Source organism: Hippopotamus amphibius, chromosome 13 (assembly GCF_030028045.1).
Source record: "Hippopotamus amphibius kiboko isolate mHipAmp2 chromosome 13, mHipAmp2.hap2, whole genome shotgun sequence".
NCBI classification, from domain to species: domain Eukaryota; kingdom Metazoa; phylum Chordata; class Mammalia; order Artiodactyla; family Hippopotamidae; genus Hippopotamus; species Hippopotamus amphibius.
Window position 1 is genome coordinate 72,478,037 of NC_080198.1, and position 16,302 is coordinate 72,494,338.

The 16,302-nt window shown below is 39.1% G+C and overlaps 1 protein-coding gene across 1 annotated transcript in view; it reads left to right on the top strand.

The window, feature by feature from the left end:
- Positions 1-975: 975 nt before the first annotated feature.
- LOC130834495 (rho GTPase-activating protein 20-like) overlaps positions 976-16,302 on the top strand; it is a 28,180-nt gene continuing 12,853 nt past the window's right edge. Inside the window, exons 1-7 of the mRNA XM_057704639.1 lie at positions 976-1,040; positions 1,997-2,164; positions 6,510-6,659; positions 9,076-9,117; positions 9,749-9,833; positions 13,612-13,689; positions 16,129-16,195. Of these exons, the coding sequence (XP_057560622.1) occupies positions 976-1,040; positions 1,997-2,164; positions 6,510-6,659; positions 9,076-9,117; positions 9,749-9,833; positions 13,612-13,689; positions 16,129-16,195 (655 nt within the window). The remainder of the gene's footprint in view (positions 1,041-1,996; positions 2,165-6,509; positions 6,660-9,075; positions 9,118-9,748; positions 9,834-13,611; positions 13,690-16,128; positions 16,196-16,302) is intronic.

A 16,302-nucleotide genomic window follows, 5' to 3' on the forward strand; every position in this document is an offset into this window, starting at 1 on the left:
CCACAATGAGATGGAGCTACCCAGCTATCAGAATGCCTAAAATAAAAAATGACACCACCAAATGTTTGTGTGGATTTGGGGAAACAAACACATACAGTACTGGTGAGAATGTGAAATGGTACAGCCACTCTGGAAAATGATTTGACCGTTTCTTTAAAAACAAAAGGTACAACTACCATACAACCAGACATTTGCACTCCTGGGCATTTAGCCTAGAGAAAGGGAAACCTATGTTGACACAAAAATGTGTACACAAGTTTTTGTTGCAGCTTTATTTGTAACAGGCCAAAACTGAAGACTACCCAGTTGGTTAAGCAAACTGTGATACATCATTATCCTGGACTACTACCAAGAGTTACAAAGAAACGAACTATTATACCTGCAACAATCTGGATGAATCTCCAATTATGCTGAGTGGACAAGAGCAAATCCCAAAATGTGACATACTGTATGATCCCATTGGTATAACATTCTTGAAAATGGCAAAAATTAAAGAAATGGAGAAAGATTAGTGGTTGCCAGGGATTAAAGAGGTGGTAAAAGTTGGAGGGAAGTCTACATAGCTGTAGAAGGGTAATTTAAAGGATTGCTGAGGTGATGGAAATGTGCTGTATCTTGACTGTTTCAATGTTAATATCCTAGTTATGATATTGTATCATAGCTTAGAGACATGTTACCATTGGGAGAAACTGAGTAAAAGGTTATAGACTCTGTATTATTTCCTATAGCTACATGGGAATCTACAGTTATTTCAAAATAAAAAGAGTAATTTTAAAATATGAAAAGGTGGAAGCAAAGTCAGCAAAGCCAGTATGGCGTTTGTCAGTTATAGCATAAGCCTCAAAACTCTGACATCATAATGGCGAGTGATCTTGACTACTACGGAATCCTGAGCTTTCGTGGATTTGTCCACAGTACTCTGCCAAGTGCTGTAGACATACTCTGGTTTCAGTGCCAAGAATTGGAGAAAAAACGATGTTCGCGTCAATCAGAAAGCGCTTTGAGCTTTTTGGTGGTCATTCAAGGTTTCGCCGCCTCAGGTAGTCTTTTAATATACTATTTTTGATCATCAAAACAGATGGTGGTCACAGGAAGTGTTTTGTTTTATTTCCTCAAAGACATATGAACTAATTTTTAACTTCAGCACTGGTTTCATGAAAAGCTACTGGTGTTCATAGGATTCAGTGCTGCTGAACACAAGTGAGCAGCTTTACATTCCTGGGGTGGAGTGGGGAGTAGGAGACACTTTTTTGGCTCCACGGGGGAGAACTTTCTGTAGATCTATGAAAATGTCTGTTCTATTTATCAAAGAGTATTTTCTGTTCAACTTAGTTGTTTTACCTATCATGACCTGAGAGTTATGTTAGAGCGTAGTCATAGCTCAACCAAAGAATAGCTAAGCACTACCATACTTAGAAACTTTTTGATGTTTCCAGCATTATTTGCTGATCTTTGAGAATTTTCCCCCAAATTGGAATACTTAGATAAGATTGGGGTCAATCTTCCAGAATCCTCAGTTATCTAAAGTTTTATGTTCACGTGAAACTGCATTGTAATTACTTCTTTGCAAATCTCCATATCCTTTTATTTTATCTATATGAGGCCACACATTGTCCTGTTTTGGGTGGTTGTTGTTGGTTTGGTGGTGGTGGTGGTTTTCACCTTCTTGTCATACTCTCTACCTTTGGCCTCTTGGTTCTCCTCTTCCTAACAGTTCCTGAGCAGCTTTGCTGCTTTCTTCTTTTCCCCACCTTTAAGAGTCCACATGCCCCAGGGTTTTGTTCCTGAAACTGTTCTCTGTCCATATCAACTCCCTAGGTGACCTCATTTCTTTCAGTAACGTTCTATAACTTACTGACTCCTGAGTTTGAGCTATGAAGGCCTGTTTGGGAGATTGAGTCTAATTTTTAGACGTGTGTCGAGCTTGACATTTAACATAAACTCCATCCCATATCTGACCAGCGACTCGCTGTTCTATGGTGTTTGTGTTTTGCAGGAGAAGCCCTTCCGTTGAGGTGGACACCCACAGCCAAAATACTACATCCTCTGAGGGAGCCAATCATACCCTGCTGATCCACAGCCCCGTAGAACTCAAAAGAGGCTGGAGGAGGCAGAAGCAGCACCTCTTCTTATACAGCGATGTGTTGCTTATATCTAATACCAAGTGCGTATACATGACATGCTCTCCCGAGGATCATAAAATTGCACATTCGCTAACCCTTATTGTAGGAAAATATGACAGTGTCTCTCTTGCCCGGGGCTTGCAGACAGATGATAAAAATAAGAGGGGGAAATTACAGATTGTGATGAGTGCTTCTGATACAAGGGAGATAGGGTACCATGTAGAAGATGGGACCATCTTAGAGAGGGGTTGTGCAGGAGAACCTCTCAAGGCGGCAGCCTCTAAACTGGACCTGCGGGGTGAGCAGCAGCCACCATCCCCAGCCAAGGTGCATGAGTCTCCTAGGCGTCTAGGCCCAAGTGGGTGCGGCTCAGTCCCCTGGAGGGAGGAGTTCAGGGAAGGCCAGTGTGACTGGAGCCTAAAGCAGGGGGCGTGACATTAGATGTGATATGGTAGTCAGGTCACAGAGGGTCTCCACAGGCCTGGAAGGGGTTGAAATACTATGCTGAAGGGTGTTTAACTAGGATAGGAGCCATATCTAGTGTATATTTTTAGCAGAATGTTCTAACTATTGGAAGATGATGGACTTTTGGGTAAGCAAGAGTGGAAGCAGGGAGACTAGTTAGAGGAGGCAACAGTCCTGATGAACAGGAACAAAGGCTCCATCGTGGGGTTGACAGTGAAAATGAAAGATGAGGCCAGACAGATCTGGAATATATGTTGGAGACAGAACCAACTGGGTGCACTTTGCTCTCAACCCTGAATACAAATGCAACTAATACCATAGACTTGGTGGCGTAAACAACAGAAACTTATTTTCTGATAGTTCTGGAGGCTGGAGGTCCAAGATCAGGCACCAGCGTAGGGAAGTTCTAATGAGAGCTCTCTTCCTGGCTTGCAGATGGCTGTCCTCTCACTGTATGTTCACATGGCATTTCCTCAGTGCATGGATGTGGGGAGAGTGGAAGAAAGCTCTCTCCCTCCTCTAACAAGCCCACCCATCCTACTGGATTAGAATCTTAGCCTCATGACCTCCTAAGCCTTAATTACACCCTAAAAGCTCCATCTCCAAATATAGTCGTGTTGGCAGTGAGGGCGTCAGGGTGTGAAGGTGTTGGCAGGGAGTGGGGGGAACACAATTCTTCCATTGCAATAACTAGCAGGACTGAATGCCGCCAACCTTGCACAAATTTTCTCCACAATTTTTAGAAAACTACCTACAAGATCATTCCCATAACACATTTAGGTATAGTCATGATCATTATTAATATGAAAGAAAAATTGTTTTTTTTTTATTCCAGAAAGAAACAACAAAAAAGAAATAGCCGTCTGTGATAACAAACGTACTTCTTCCCTGTTGTGCCTCATCTTTTTAGATGGAGGACCGTGTTATGCCCTGAATCAGTCTGTTCCAATTAATAATCTGAGTTTAGCACCCAGTTTTTCCACTTGCCGTAAGAAGGGGTGGAGGGACTGAATGAAGTTTCCTTTTACCTCAGCTCACCTTCAGACTTCAGGTGAAAACTCACTCATCTTTAGACTGATGCTACAGAAATCAACACAAATGGAATAAACAGCTGATTGCTACCTATGTAGTTGGTCAGAATCAGTAAAATTTAGCTTGTATGTAATAATAAGGGGGATTAAAATGTTTATTTCTTCACAAAGAAATTATATTTCTCCAGTTGTGTGGGATGTTAATATTCAGTGAAAATTGTTTTGAGGTTTTTGTCCTTTCTTTTTCATACTGCATACACTAGAAAATTCTGTTCTCAAGAATTAAACTCAGATGAAACCTTCAATATCACGTTTGATATTTATTAGAATGCTTAATAAGTTATTTTTCAAATAAAATGATTACCTCTGTTGTTTAGAACAGGATCTGCTTTGTAAATACTAAGATATTAATACTAGTAGAGGTCCATGAGGAATTTACAAATGGGAAGGGACTGTACGTAGCTCACACCATCTTTAGACATCACTATCCTCATGTTTAGTTATTGAAGAATACAGAAACAATGAAAAAATGAATTTTATTTAGGTCAAAAGATGACAATTACTATTAATTTACCAGTGAAATGACAGATACTTACAGAATACACCACAATCCCTTCTCCTAAGCATCTAAGGGGACACCCCTGTGTAAAGAGAAATCTCCCTAGACTGCTATAAATTCCACAAACCATTGGGGCTTACTCCCTGGTATAAAGGTTGAGGTAAAGGAAAGGAGAGGGGTATCCATAGTAAGGGACACACGATAGAAATGAAAACTGCAGCCCTCCTCTCCCTTCTTCTCGAGTTAGTTTACATTAGCTTTGTTCTTTCTGACCTCTACTGAGAAAATCTCACTGAGTTGTGACTGAGTGTGAAGAAACACAATGAGACCCTAGGAGAATCACTGTAGTATAAAGCTTTGTTGTGATACAGTTTAAACATTTCCAAGCTAGCGTCTAGCTCTGTTGGTATAATATCATGAGATATATCATCTCACTCCACAAATAAAAGAACAATCCCATCAGAAAGCCTGGTGGCTCTGTGGGAAGAGGTGGGGCTGAGGACAGGCAAGAGGAGGAGGCTTCTTCAGGGACCTACAGGTCAACACCCATGGAGGCCAAGTGGTTACGAGCACAGGCTCATGAGTCAGGTTGTCTGAGTTCAAACCCTGTTTCTGCTGCTTTTGGCAATTCACTTAACCTCCCTGTGAGTTTCCTCCTCTGTAAAATGGGGCTAAAAAAGACTGCCTGGTGTGGTTGTTTGACAATTAAAGGAAATAGTGTTTATAAAATATTTACAACAGTGCTTGGCATATGGTAAGTGCTCAATGTTATAGGAGAGTGGAAACCATGCTCTGGACTTTTGGATAACTCCTAGGTTTGGTTTCAAGGGAGTGGATAATTTTGGCACTTCATTTCACTAAGAAGAGAATTACTGAAATGACTTTTGCAAGGTCAGTGTATTGGGAAGTTTCTGCACAGTACTTTGGGTGTCAATACACATGGATATCTACATCAGAAAAAAAAAATCTATAAAATCCAGCAGATATGTGTCTATCTTCCCCATTGGCCATATATTTTTTGCTTCATAATATCTTTAGAATTACTATGTAGAAAAAGAATTTTATCTGATAATTGTGTTTCATAGAAATCTTAAAATACACAGACATAGGGTAAAACTGTTGAAATTAAGTGTAGAAAAAAGGTATGTTTCCATATATATATATATATATATATATATATATATATATATATATATATATATTCATAGTGCCCACTGAATCTAGATTATCCTTCAAGTGGGCTTCCTGCAAAATTATTTTCATTTCATAAATCCCACTGAAGAGTTGTAGCTTTAACTGTTCCATGAATCAGTAGAGTCACAGGGATTTCTGCACGTGAGGTGTCTTTGATCTCATTCTACCTTTAGTGTTTCTACATGTGGTTCTGGCTAGTGGGGAGTTCCAGAGCAGTGTGCCCAAGTCCCCTAGGCATCTTTCATAGGACTTGTAAAGATCTAAATCCTAGGCCCACCTAAGTGTTCAATTTGTGAATTAACCAAAAGATATGGTAGTTTCCATATCAGAAGTCAAAAGAGAATCAGCAGAAACTGTCAGAAAGCAGTTTCACTGGTGACAATCACCTTCTGACTCCCCAGAGATAAATGGGAAGTATGTCTATCACTTACACATGAGACACCCTAGCCACTGGTCTGAGACTGACTGACTGATTTTTCAATTGGGGTTCAGCCTGTATGCTAACAGTTTTTCAGTTTTAGCTATAATCAAAGAGAAAATTGTATGAACAACATCTTAAGAAAGGAAACTTAAAATAACCTATACTAAAATATCTTTTTAAAAATTAAGGTTGAAAATGTATTTTAAATCTCTCTAATCCCAGCTTTTATTTTGCCTGTCTCTGCTAGGAAAAAGACTGTATAATTATTTTTACAAACCATGTACCATGTATCTTTGTTCAGCCCCTCAATACTTTTTGAAGTAGGCAAGACGTGAATGTATAATAAATTATAATTACAAAAATACATATATAATATATAGTGTCATAAATAACAAATATAAGAATGAGTTAATGGTTCTGTAAAAAAAGCTCTAAAATATAAACGATGGTCCATACTCAACACTCAACATTCAGAAAATGCCTATTTCCTGCCATCGAGGAAGTGTTTTCAGGGCCTTCCTGGACCAGCCTCTGCTCAGCACACACTTTGAAAAGGTCTATCAAACTACTCGCTATGCTGTGCACACAGAGTAACAGAGATGAAGGAGACATGCTTTGCCCTGGAGCAGTGAGAACTAGCATCCTTAGCATGAACACAGCTTCTCCCATTACATTTAAGAAACAGACTAACAGAAGTGTTGTTTGGTTCTTTCCAGGTATAAAAAGAACTTGAAGGTAAAAAATGAAATACCACTGAGCACCATGTGGACTGCCAACTGTACAGACAAAGTTGGTGAAGCCAACACTGGTGCCAGGAAGTCCTTTGTCCTAGGCTGGCCCATGGTGAACTTTGTGGCCACCTTCAGGTAAGACCTACAGCTTGGTCCTGTATTTGTAAGGGTTAAAAAAGGAAAACATTTAAATCTGATCGTATATCACGCCAGTGACTCACCTTTTGACAGCCCATGACACTTGTATGCCTTGTACTTTCCCCAAAAACGGTTTTTATGTGCAAATACGTGCATATTGATGATAAATAGTGGGAACTACTGGAATAACTTCCTTTGGTTTTGACCAGCGGTTTTTCAATGGGCCATGTGAGCTTGGGAAGTTGCATCTTCATGTGTTCATGGTGTTCGTGTATCGGGAAGGAGGAGCATGAGAGCAAGACCCTAGGAACCCGCTCCAACTTCCTGCCCCCTAATCTCAAGGGAGTATCTGTGTCTTTAAATCACTAGAATATCTTTCTTGAGCAAGTACAATTACATTTGAAAAACTGACTTTATATTCCCAAATTAATTCCCTTAAAAACAGGATTTAATTAGACACATAACATTCATCATTTCATCAAATACTAGGTCGCCTAAATTGCTGTGTACAGGTTATCTTATTTGGTGTCTGCAGAGGGGTGACAGTCTAAAACAAAGGTATGATTTCATGGAGTACAGGTCAGTTTTCCAAGATGCAGCGTTAAGCTGGAGTGAGGATGGGGAATGTGGACATCCTAGGTCGACACTGCTGGGTTCCCAGGGGTCATGCAACACTTATGCCTGCCCTTTGGGAACAACCACACCTCAAGTCTCATTCTTATGCACACTGAGTGCTCATCACAGGCACTCAACACTCCTCTTTCTTGTCCCCCCCGCCCCACTCCACCAAAATCTCTGGCACCATCACAAAGACAGGACAACGAAAATGTTGCCAAGTTGTTAATTTATACTCTATTCTAGAATGCAGCTGTTGACTTCAGGAACGTTTTCAAAGCTTTTTGGGAAGAAACATGTATTTGTGTCATTCTCTACATGTCTACTTTCCATGACTTACTTCTCGAAAGATTATCAGCTCCTATGGCTTAACATCTTTTCCATGTTGCAAGTGAAAGGAAGCAGTTTCAACTGGGAATATTCAAAGATTATGATAAGGGAGGGTCCAAGATTCTTGTTTTCTAGTGAGGGGGGAGTGCGAAAGGCAGGTTCACACGTGTCATACTGGCTAAAAATCTGTGTAAGAACATATACGGCATGTATGACAATGCCTGGCACCTAGCGCTTTTGCCATTGGCTGTTTTGCTCTCCCGCAGACTGCCATGAGTAATTAGAAGCTGTGTCATGTACATATGTCGGTTGCGGAGATAAGTGGGCATTTCCACTTCCTGATTAAAACACGTCCTGAAATGGTGATGGAGGGGGCAGGAGCAGCGTTGCGGAGAGGAAAATAAAATGTGGCAGCCCCTGGAGAACATATATATTCTGGGTATATACCCAAAGGAAATGAAAACACACATCCACACAAAAATCTATACACACATGCTCACAGAAGCATTATCCACAATAGCCAAATAAACAAGCCTAAGTGTTTATCAGCTGATGAATGTATAAACAAAATGTGGTCCAGGGCCTGAGGGTGGGGGGATGGGGAGTGACTGCTTAATGGACACTGGGTTTGCTTTTGGGTGACGAAAATGCTCCAGAACCAGATAGTGGTGAGGGTTGCACGATACTGTTAATGTACTGAAGGTCACTCATGGTCAATTTTATGTTATGTGAAATTTACTACAATAAATAAAAGCTAGTAAGTGATAAGCCCACACATGAATGAGACTTAAAACATTTTCAGCTTTGGATAGTAAATGCTGCACAAACTTTAGCAGACAAACTACTACTCTTTAATAACTTAGCAGTAGGTAGACTGATCTCGATCAGAGGATCACAGTACTGAAAAACGTGTTTTCTAGAAACTAATTTAATGTATTACAATCTGCTATACACTATACACATAAAGGAATAAAATACTGTAGGGTTTTTTCCCTAAAAAGATACTCTTGTTTCTGGGACAAGACAGTTCCATCCAAATGCCAGTTCCTAAGTATGATGTAATCTGAATAATAATGTTCTTTATACCTGAATCGCACTTCCAGCTGCAAGAACACTCTGAGGTATAATTAACCCTTCTTCAGTTCTGAAAACTGAAGCTCAGAGTGGTTAAGCGACTTGCCCGTGATGACACAGCTTGCATCACACAGCTGCAATCAAGTGTTTAGATTCCAAACCAATTTCTCTTAAGATCTACTTGCGATCGCTGTAATACTGCTTGAAAAAGAGCAGAGTCCATCCATCAAAAGCCCAGTTATGAGGAAGGTACAACTTACACATGCATACACATCGGTTACCAACTGGCTGCTGATATTTTTATCTGGAATGGCACTTGATATGTTAGTACAAGTCTTAATATGTTAGTGTAAGTATTTCATGTAATTTTTTCTCCCACTTTTTAATATTACAGTTTTTCCGAACTAAAGGAAAAATGGCGCTCTTTCCTTCAAAGGTATTTTGTATACATATCTTAAATCTTTAATCCAGGATAGAAGAATACAAATCTCTTCAAGGCAGTGCCCCCAAACTTTTCTCCCTCTCTTTGGTAGGAATTGTTAGACTACCCTCTTGTGTAGATTTATCATGGCTCCTACTGCAAATACTGTTCTCTCATTTACATGTATGTTCTGCTTATTTTTGAGGAAGTTCTGATGATCACTCTCATCTTTCCCTTTTCTCCATCCTGATGGCCGGAGCTAACATTATTCTCAAAACATATATTAAATTTCCATAAGTGCAGGTTACTGACTGTACTGAATGATTCTCAAAGCAACGGCTACTTCCTACCCTTGAACCCAGGAAGGCACTGGGCCTGCCAGTCTAGGCAGGAAAGCTTTGAGGACTGGATCTGCTGCCCACATCTCACATGACAAAGGAGACCTGTTATTTTCTGGGTCATATCTTATTTTCCTGAAACATTTTTGCATATTTTCTTCCAACCCCTAATTTGATTTTGTTGAGTCTATCTATATGCTTTGAGAATAAAAAAGACTATTTAAAATATTAGCAACACAGATTGATTTGAAAATAAGCTAATAGCTAATTTGTCTACTCTATTTTGGGTTATTACTGAATTTTATTAGGTACATCAAGTTAGCCAAAGAGAAGGACCAGCCAAAAAGCATTCCCCTCAAAATCTTCACTGAGGACATCAAGAACTGTGCCTGTGTAAGTGTTTTTAAGATCAAACAAGAAATTCCAAGTTCTTGGCTTAGCAAAATGAAACTGATAGAGATATACAGGAGAGAGAAAGAGAGAGAGAGAGAGATGGGATGGGTGGGAGGGAGGGAGAATGAAAGAGAGTGGAAAGAGAGAGGGAGTATTTAGAAAGTACTATGTGGGAACATGTATTTTCCTATAAAAATGTGTGTCTTCACACACACACACACACACACACACACACACACAAGGGTGAGTCAGAAATTATCTGCACTCTGGCTGTAGAATTTAACTTTCAGAAAAGACAAATACATCATTTTTCGATGTAATCTCCTCGCTTTTCAACACACTTTGTCCATCTGTCAACAAGCTTTCGTATTCCCTCATTAAAAATGTTCAAATGCACTGCTGTCTTCACTTCTTCATCAGAAGTGAATCTGGCTCCTTCTTGATGGCTAACACTTGTGTGACCTTCCTTGAACTCCTCTATCCATTCATACACACTTCGTCACAACAAAACACTTTCTCCATACTGCGCACAAAGTCTTCGATAAATATCGGCACCGGGTACACCCTCAGAGCACAAAAAACAAATCACTGCACGCTGCTCTTCTTTTGTGCAGATCACAAGTGGGGCATCCATTTTTGCTTGCACTGCAGTTACAAATGAACTGATGTAACACGTTCACACCTCCATACCAGTGACTGCGGAGACAGTAGCCTTGAACAGAAAGCGCTGATAAGACAGTACAGCCAACAGAAGTTTTAATATAACCGGAGTGCGGATAATTTTTGACTCTCCCTCATAAAAAGTGAATCCTAGGCAATATGAAGCAAGAGGAATCCACGACAGCTACACTGTTTAAGCATGGAAAGAATACTGACCGTTAAGTGTCCATAATATTTCTCTGGATTCTTCTAATAACGACTTTAGTGGTTCACTGTAATAAAGTAATTTTCATAAGCAGGTATTTCCTATCGAAATTAAACATTTTTTCTTCTAATTGTTGCTACTTACATACATTGTGGTTTGGATTGTTTCCACAGTTTTCTTTTTTTCCTGTGATGTTTTTATTTGGAATAATTGCAAACTTACAGAAAAGCTACAAAAATAAAAACAGTGCAAAGAATACTCCATATACCCTTGACCTAAATTCATCTATTTATGAACACTTTGTTCCATTTGCTTTATCATTTCTCCCTCCCTCTCTCTCTCTCTCTCTGTAGGTGTATGTGTCTAACTATTTTTGAGGGTCATACATACACCATGGCCCTTTATGCTTAAATACTGAGGTATCTCCTAAGAATGATGATATTCTCTCATATAACCACCACACAGTTATGACCTTTACTAAATTTAACATTGATGTAATACTTTAATCAACCATTCATGTTCCCATTTTGTCAGCTGACCTCAGTGCTGTCCCCTTTCCAGTACAGGATCAAGGGGATGGTGTTGCTTTTAGTCATGTCAAATGCAGAAGACTTCTGAAAGGTCTTTCATTCTGAAGAATGTCAGGATCGAATTGAGCTGAAAGGGATGACACTCTGAAATTACCAGCATATTTCTACCTGATTTTGTTTCCGCTGTTGGAGAAAGAAAAAAGTCACACCATTAGCCCCAGTTATCTGTATATCATTTAATTTCTGAACGTGTACTGTAGTAGCCAAAACATTTACAGTGACAAGATATTCTGGGTACTTTTTATGACATTCTGTTCTGCTCTAGTTTACAGTAGCTCTAGATCACACAAAATAGTATTTGCAGACAGAAGAAGAAGTAGTTTAAGACAGTTATTTCCTGGCCAACAGCAAAAGCCATGCAAATATTCTGATCTGTTTCTGAGCACCAGATAAATGCAATGGTTGAGGGAGATGAGACTAGAGAGTTCTCCTGTAGCAAAGCCCACTCTTTATCTCTGCCAGCTTTGATTTGTGGCAGCGGGTTACACTCAGAATTTTTCACAGAAAATCACCTGGAAATTTTAAAAAATCAACTTTATATATAATTTACACAAAATAAACATTTCTGATGTTTTTCATTCCTGAAGATCCAAGTTTCCCTCTGGTACTACCTCATTTCATCCTGAGGAAATTGTCCTTAGCTTTTCTTGTACAGATCTGGTGCTAACAGATTTTCTTAGTTTCTTTTATCTAAAAATGTCTTTACTTTGGGAGACTTCCCTGGCAGCCAAGTGGTTAAGACGTTGCCTTCCAATGCAAGGGGTGCAGGTTCAATCCCTGGTCAGGGAGATAAGATCCCACGTGCCTCAGGGTCAAAAAAAAAAAAACAAAAAACATAAGACAGAAGCAATATCGTAATAAAGTCAATAAAGACTTTTTAAAAAGTCTATCTCACCTTAACTCTTGAAGGCTATTTTTGCTGGCTATAGAATTTTGTTTGCAAATGTTTTCCTCTCAGCACTTTAAAGATGTTCCATTGTCTTTTAGTCTCTGTGTTTTCTGATGAGTATTCTGTGCTCAAACATTAATCCCCTGTATGTGATTTGTCATTTTTCTTTGGCTGCTTTCAAGATTTTTTCTTTATTTTTCGTTTTTAGCAGCGTGCCGATGAAGTTTCAAAGCATGGTCTTTTTTGAATCTGCCGGTTTGGCATTTTCTGAACTTCTTGAATTTGTAAATTTATGTCTTTCACCAAGTTTGCAAAATTTTAATCATTATTACCTCATATTAATTTTCTATAAATTGTCTTCCTATTTTTTTGGAGCAGTTTCTTACTGTGATGTGTGGTAGAGCTATTATAAATACCCTATTCACGGGCAGAGTTCGGAATGGAACTGGAATCTTTAAAATTTTCAATCTCATTTCCTAGATTCATTGATTTTATTTAGTTGACTCAACAGATTTCTTTTTTTTTAATTAATTAATTAATTTATTTATTTTTGGCTGCATTGGGTCTTTGTTGCTGTGCACGAGGGCTTTCTCTAGTTGCAGCGAGAGGCGACTACTCTTCATTGCAGTGCGCGGGCTTCTCATTGCGGTGGCTTCTCTTGTTGCAGAGCACAGGCTCTAGGCGTGCAGGCTTCAGTAGCTGTGGCACACGGGCGGAGCAGTTGTCACTCTCGGGCTCTAGAGCGCAGCCTCAGTAGTTGTGGCACACGGGCTTGGTTGCTCCTCAGAATGAGGGATCTTCCCTGACCAGGGATCGAACCTGCGTCCCCTGCATTGTCAGCTGGATTCTTAACCACTGTGCCACCAGGGAAGTCCTCAACAGATTTCAATCATGAAAATCTTAGTAACCATGATACCTGACACAGAGAAAGTACTCACTAAATAGTAGTTTTTTTAGAAATATATTTTACAGCCAGCTCTTATTCTAATTTTACTAATTTACTTTACTATGTAATTGCAAAGCAATAAAACCATACTATAAAAACACAACTCAGGAAGAGAGAAGAGGGTCCAGATCCTTCTTTTTAAACTATCCTTCCTCTATTATAGACACAGCCTTAAGGTGCTGAAGACCAGCCCATGTGCCCTCTCAGAATTCTGTCTTTCTCTTTCTTACTTAAGCTTCTATATTTTGTGTGCCACAAATCCTTTAAGAGAAATATCTGTTTTACTGAAATGCTTTCTCCTAGCTAGCTTCATGTTATATAAAGAAATGGAAATCAACTATAATTAGGGGTTTGTGTTCTACATGCGCTTTACATTGTCATTACCTGAAAACAAGCTTTGCCTTTAGAATATGGATAAATAATTTGACAATAGTTATTTACTCACCTGTTTAAAACTTATTTATAGCAATTTTTCTTGCTTCTTGCAGTCTGTCACTATAACAGTAACAAATTCAGACACAGTGAATGATGTTATCAACATGACACTTTCAAAGCTAGGAATAACTGTAAGTACCTGAAGGTTATTTTTAGTTAAAAACCAACTTTGATTTTTGAGATTCGTGTGTATGTGTGTGTGTGTGTGTGTGTGTGTGTGTAATGTACCTACCATCATAAGACAGCTGATTATTACAGATATGTAAGTCATATTTTGTCCCCTAAATTTAGAAGTTGAAGGCAGCAAAGCTATATTATTAGCCTATGCACGTTATTCTTGTATTCTCATTTTAAATTTTGTGTGAGTTGAAAGTCACAGCATAATGAAATCGGGCTATAATTTTAGAGTGCTAATGAAAACATGTGCTTTTTATTGTCTATATATTATATATATAGACAATAAAATAAGATTCTAAACATCTCCTCCTCTCTAGGACTGTTCTTTCTGTATCTTCATTCCTGATTCCTCTAGTCCCATCCCTGTTTATCCTGATTGCCACCTGAGGACTCAATCTCAGCATCAGAAATCCTAAATGATATGTTTTGTTGTAAATTTGACATAAAGACCACCTGGCTAGACACTACATCCCCTTGATGCAGGTCCTGAGAACTAGATGGCTAATGCCACCTGTGAACTGGTAAAGAAGAGAAGTTCTGAGTAAGACCATGGATCTGGGGGCATCTGTGTACACATCACTTTCATCTTGTTTTGCTTTCAAGTGTCTGTTCCTTTTTTTTTTTTTTTTGATATTGTGATTATTTTATTTGTTAAAGCTCTTTATTGGAATATAATTGCTTTACACTCTTGTACCAGTTTTTGAGGTACACCAAAGTCAACCAGCTGTATTTATACACATATCCCCATATTCCCTCCTTCCCGCGACTCCCTCTCCTTTATGTTTTGATAGGACTGTTATGGCTTGTAAGAATTTTTTGGTGAAAGGGATGGCTATGGGGATGAGGGTGCATAGGGGAAAAGAGAGGGAGAGGGACATTCAGATGGACAGAATTGAAAAAAGCACTTGTAAAGCACGGCTCCTTATATAAAATTTATATATACAAATATGAATATATATTTATATATATATATACATAAATGTGAAAATGTCTTGCTATTGTGAAATGACATAATTAAAATATTTGTATTTAAGTTTTGTCTGACTCAGTGGTATAATAAAGCCCCTTAAAAACTCAGGGCAGCCAGAATTTGATATAAGAAAGCGTTGATTCTGTAAAGATGGAATTTAATAATACATTATAAATAAAATTGAATCTATATGCACTGGGTGAAGTACCCCTCTGCATTGATTTCTAACCTATTTGATACGTATGTCCTGAATAAGAATTAAATCTTACAAGAGAGTGGTTTTAGGGATAAGGCTGGGGAGACTCATTAATGTTAGAGCTCATTTTATTTCATTTTTGTAATTTTCCTTTGCTTAAAGTGATCAATCTCACTAGACAAGAAAAAATTTCTATTTTAATGAAGAATTGGGGTTATTTGCCTATATGTGTATGCCTGATTTAAGGGATTCCAACACAGTTTTTTCAATCTTTACCTTAAAAGAAAAGATTTTTTATTAGCTTTCACTTCTTATTTGCAATACAATTTTGAGCAGGTTTAGCTGTGTGTGTGTGTGTGTGTGTGTGTGTGACTGCTTCCACTACCTGGGACCTTGCCTCCTTCATGGCAAGGCCATGGTTTTTAATCAGAAGTCAAGGGCAAGCATAGTACCTATCACCAACAACTGTATTTCAAACATTTTTTTGCTTTATCCTCTCCTGGAGGACTCTTTAATTCAGCATTTTTTATAATTTAGGCTTGTTTCAAATGGGATATCCAATATTCCTAGGCAGTGATTGTTTTCTGCATCTGACACTCTCTAGGCTACAGTCCTTGTCCCTTCTCTCCCTTGAATGGCACTCATCTACATCAGAGCCAGTGGGCTGACTTGATTCTGCCATCTACTCAAAGCCTCTTGGGCATCTGTCTCCTTTTGCTCATGGTTGCTGAGCTTATGATGCCTTTCAAGTTGTACTTTGCTCAGGAATGGTCATGGCAGAGTGTGTGGCTCTCTGGACAACATGCTTATCTGGGCTGGGATATTCGAAGCCAAAAGCCAACATTCTCCAAGGAATCTAGAGACAGCAGAAAGCAGGACTCCTGAGATTAGACTTCTCCTCCACAGCGAAGGGGCATTACTGCGATTTTTTTTATGCCATGGGCCGCCCACAAAGTGAGGGGCTAATTGCACTGTGGTACCATAGATCCCCACCCTTTACCAAAAAGGACAAGAATCTCAGAAGGTCCATTGGAGGCTGCGAAAGAGACAGGAGATCCTGAAATCAGCATTGTTAACTCAAAAATTGTAGCCACCCCCATGCACCACATAGCATTTATACTGGCCCAAGTTCTTTCTCTTTGGAAGTATAAAAGTGCTAAGGAAATGGGTTCTTCAAGTACCTACTGGGAAGATTTGCTGTGACACACAGTTCTTTTTGTCTCCAAGGGCTCTGAGAAAGATTACCAGCTGTGGGCCAGTTCTGGTAAGAAAGAGGCCTCATACCCACTCATCGGTAAGTGTCAGGGAAAACCTAAGATGGGGTTGATTGGGTTCAAAACTGTAACTCTAAAGTCTCAAAGTAATAGCTGATCAGTCTTGAACTTAAATACCCTTAAAAAT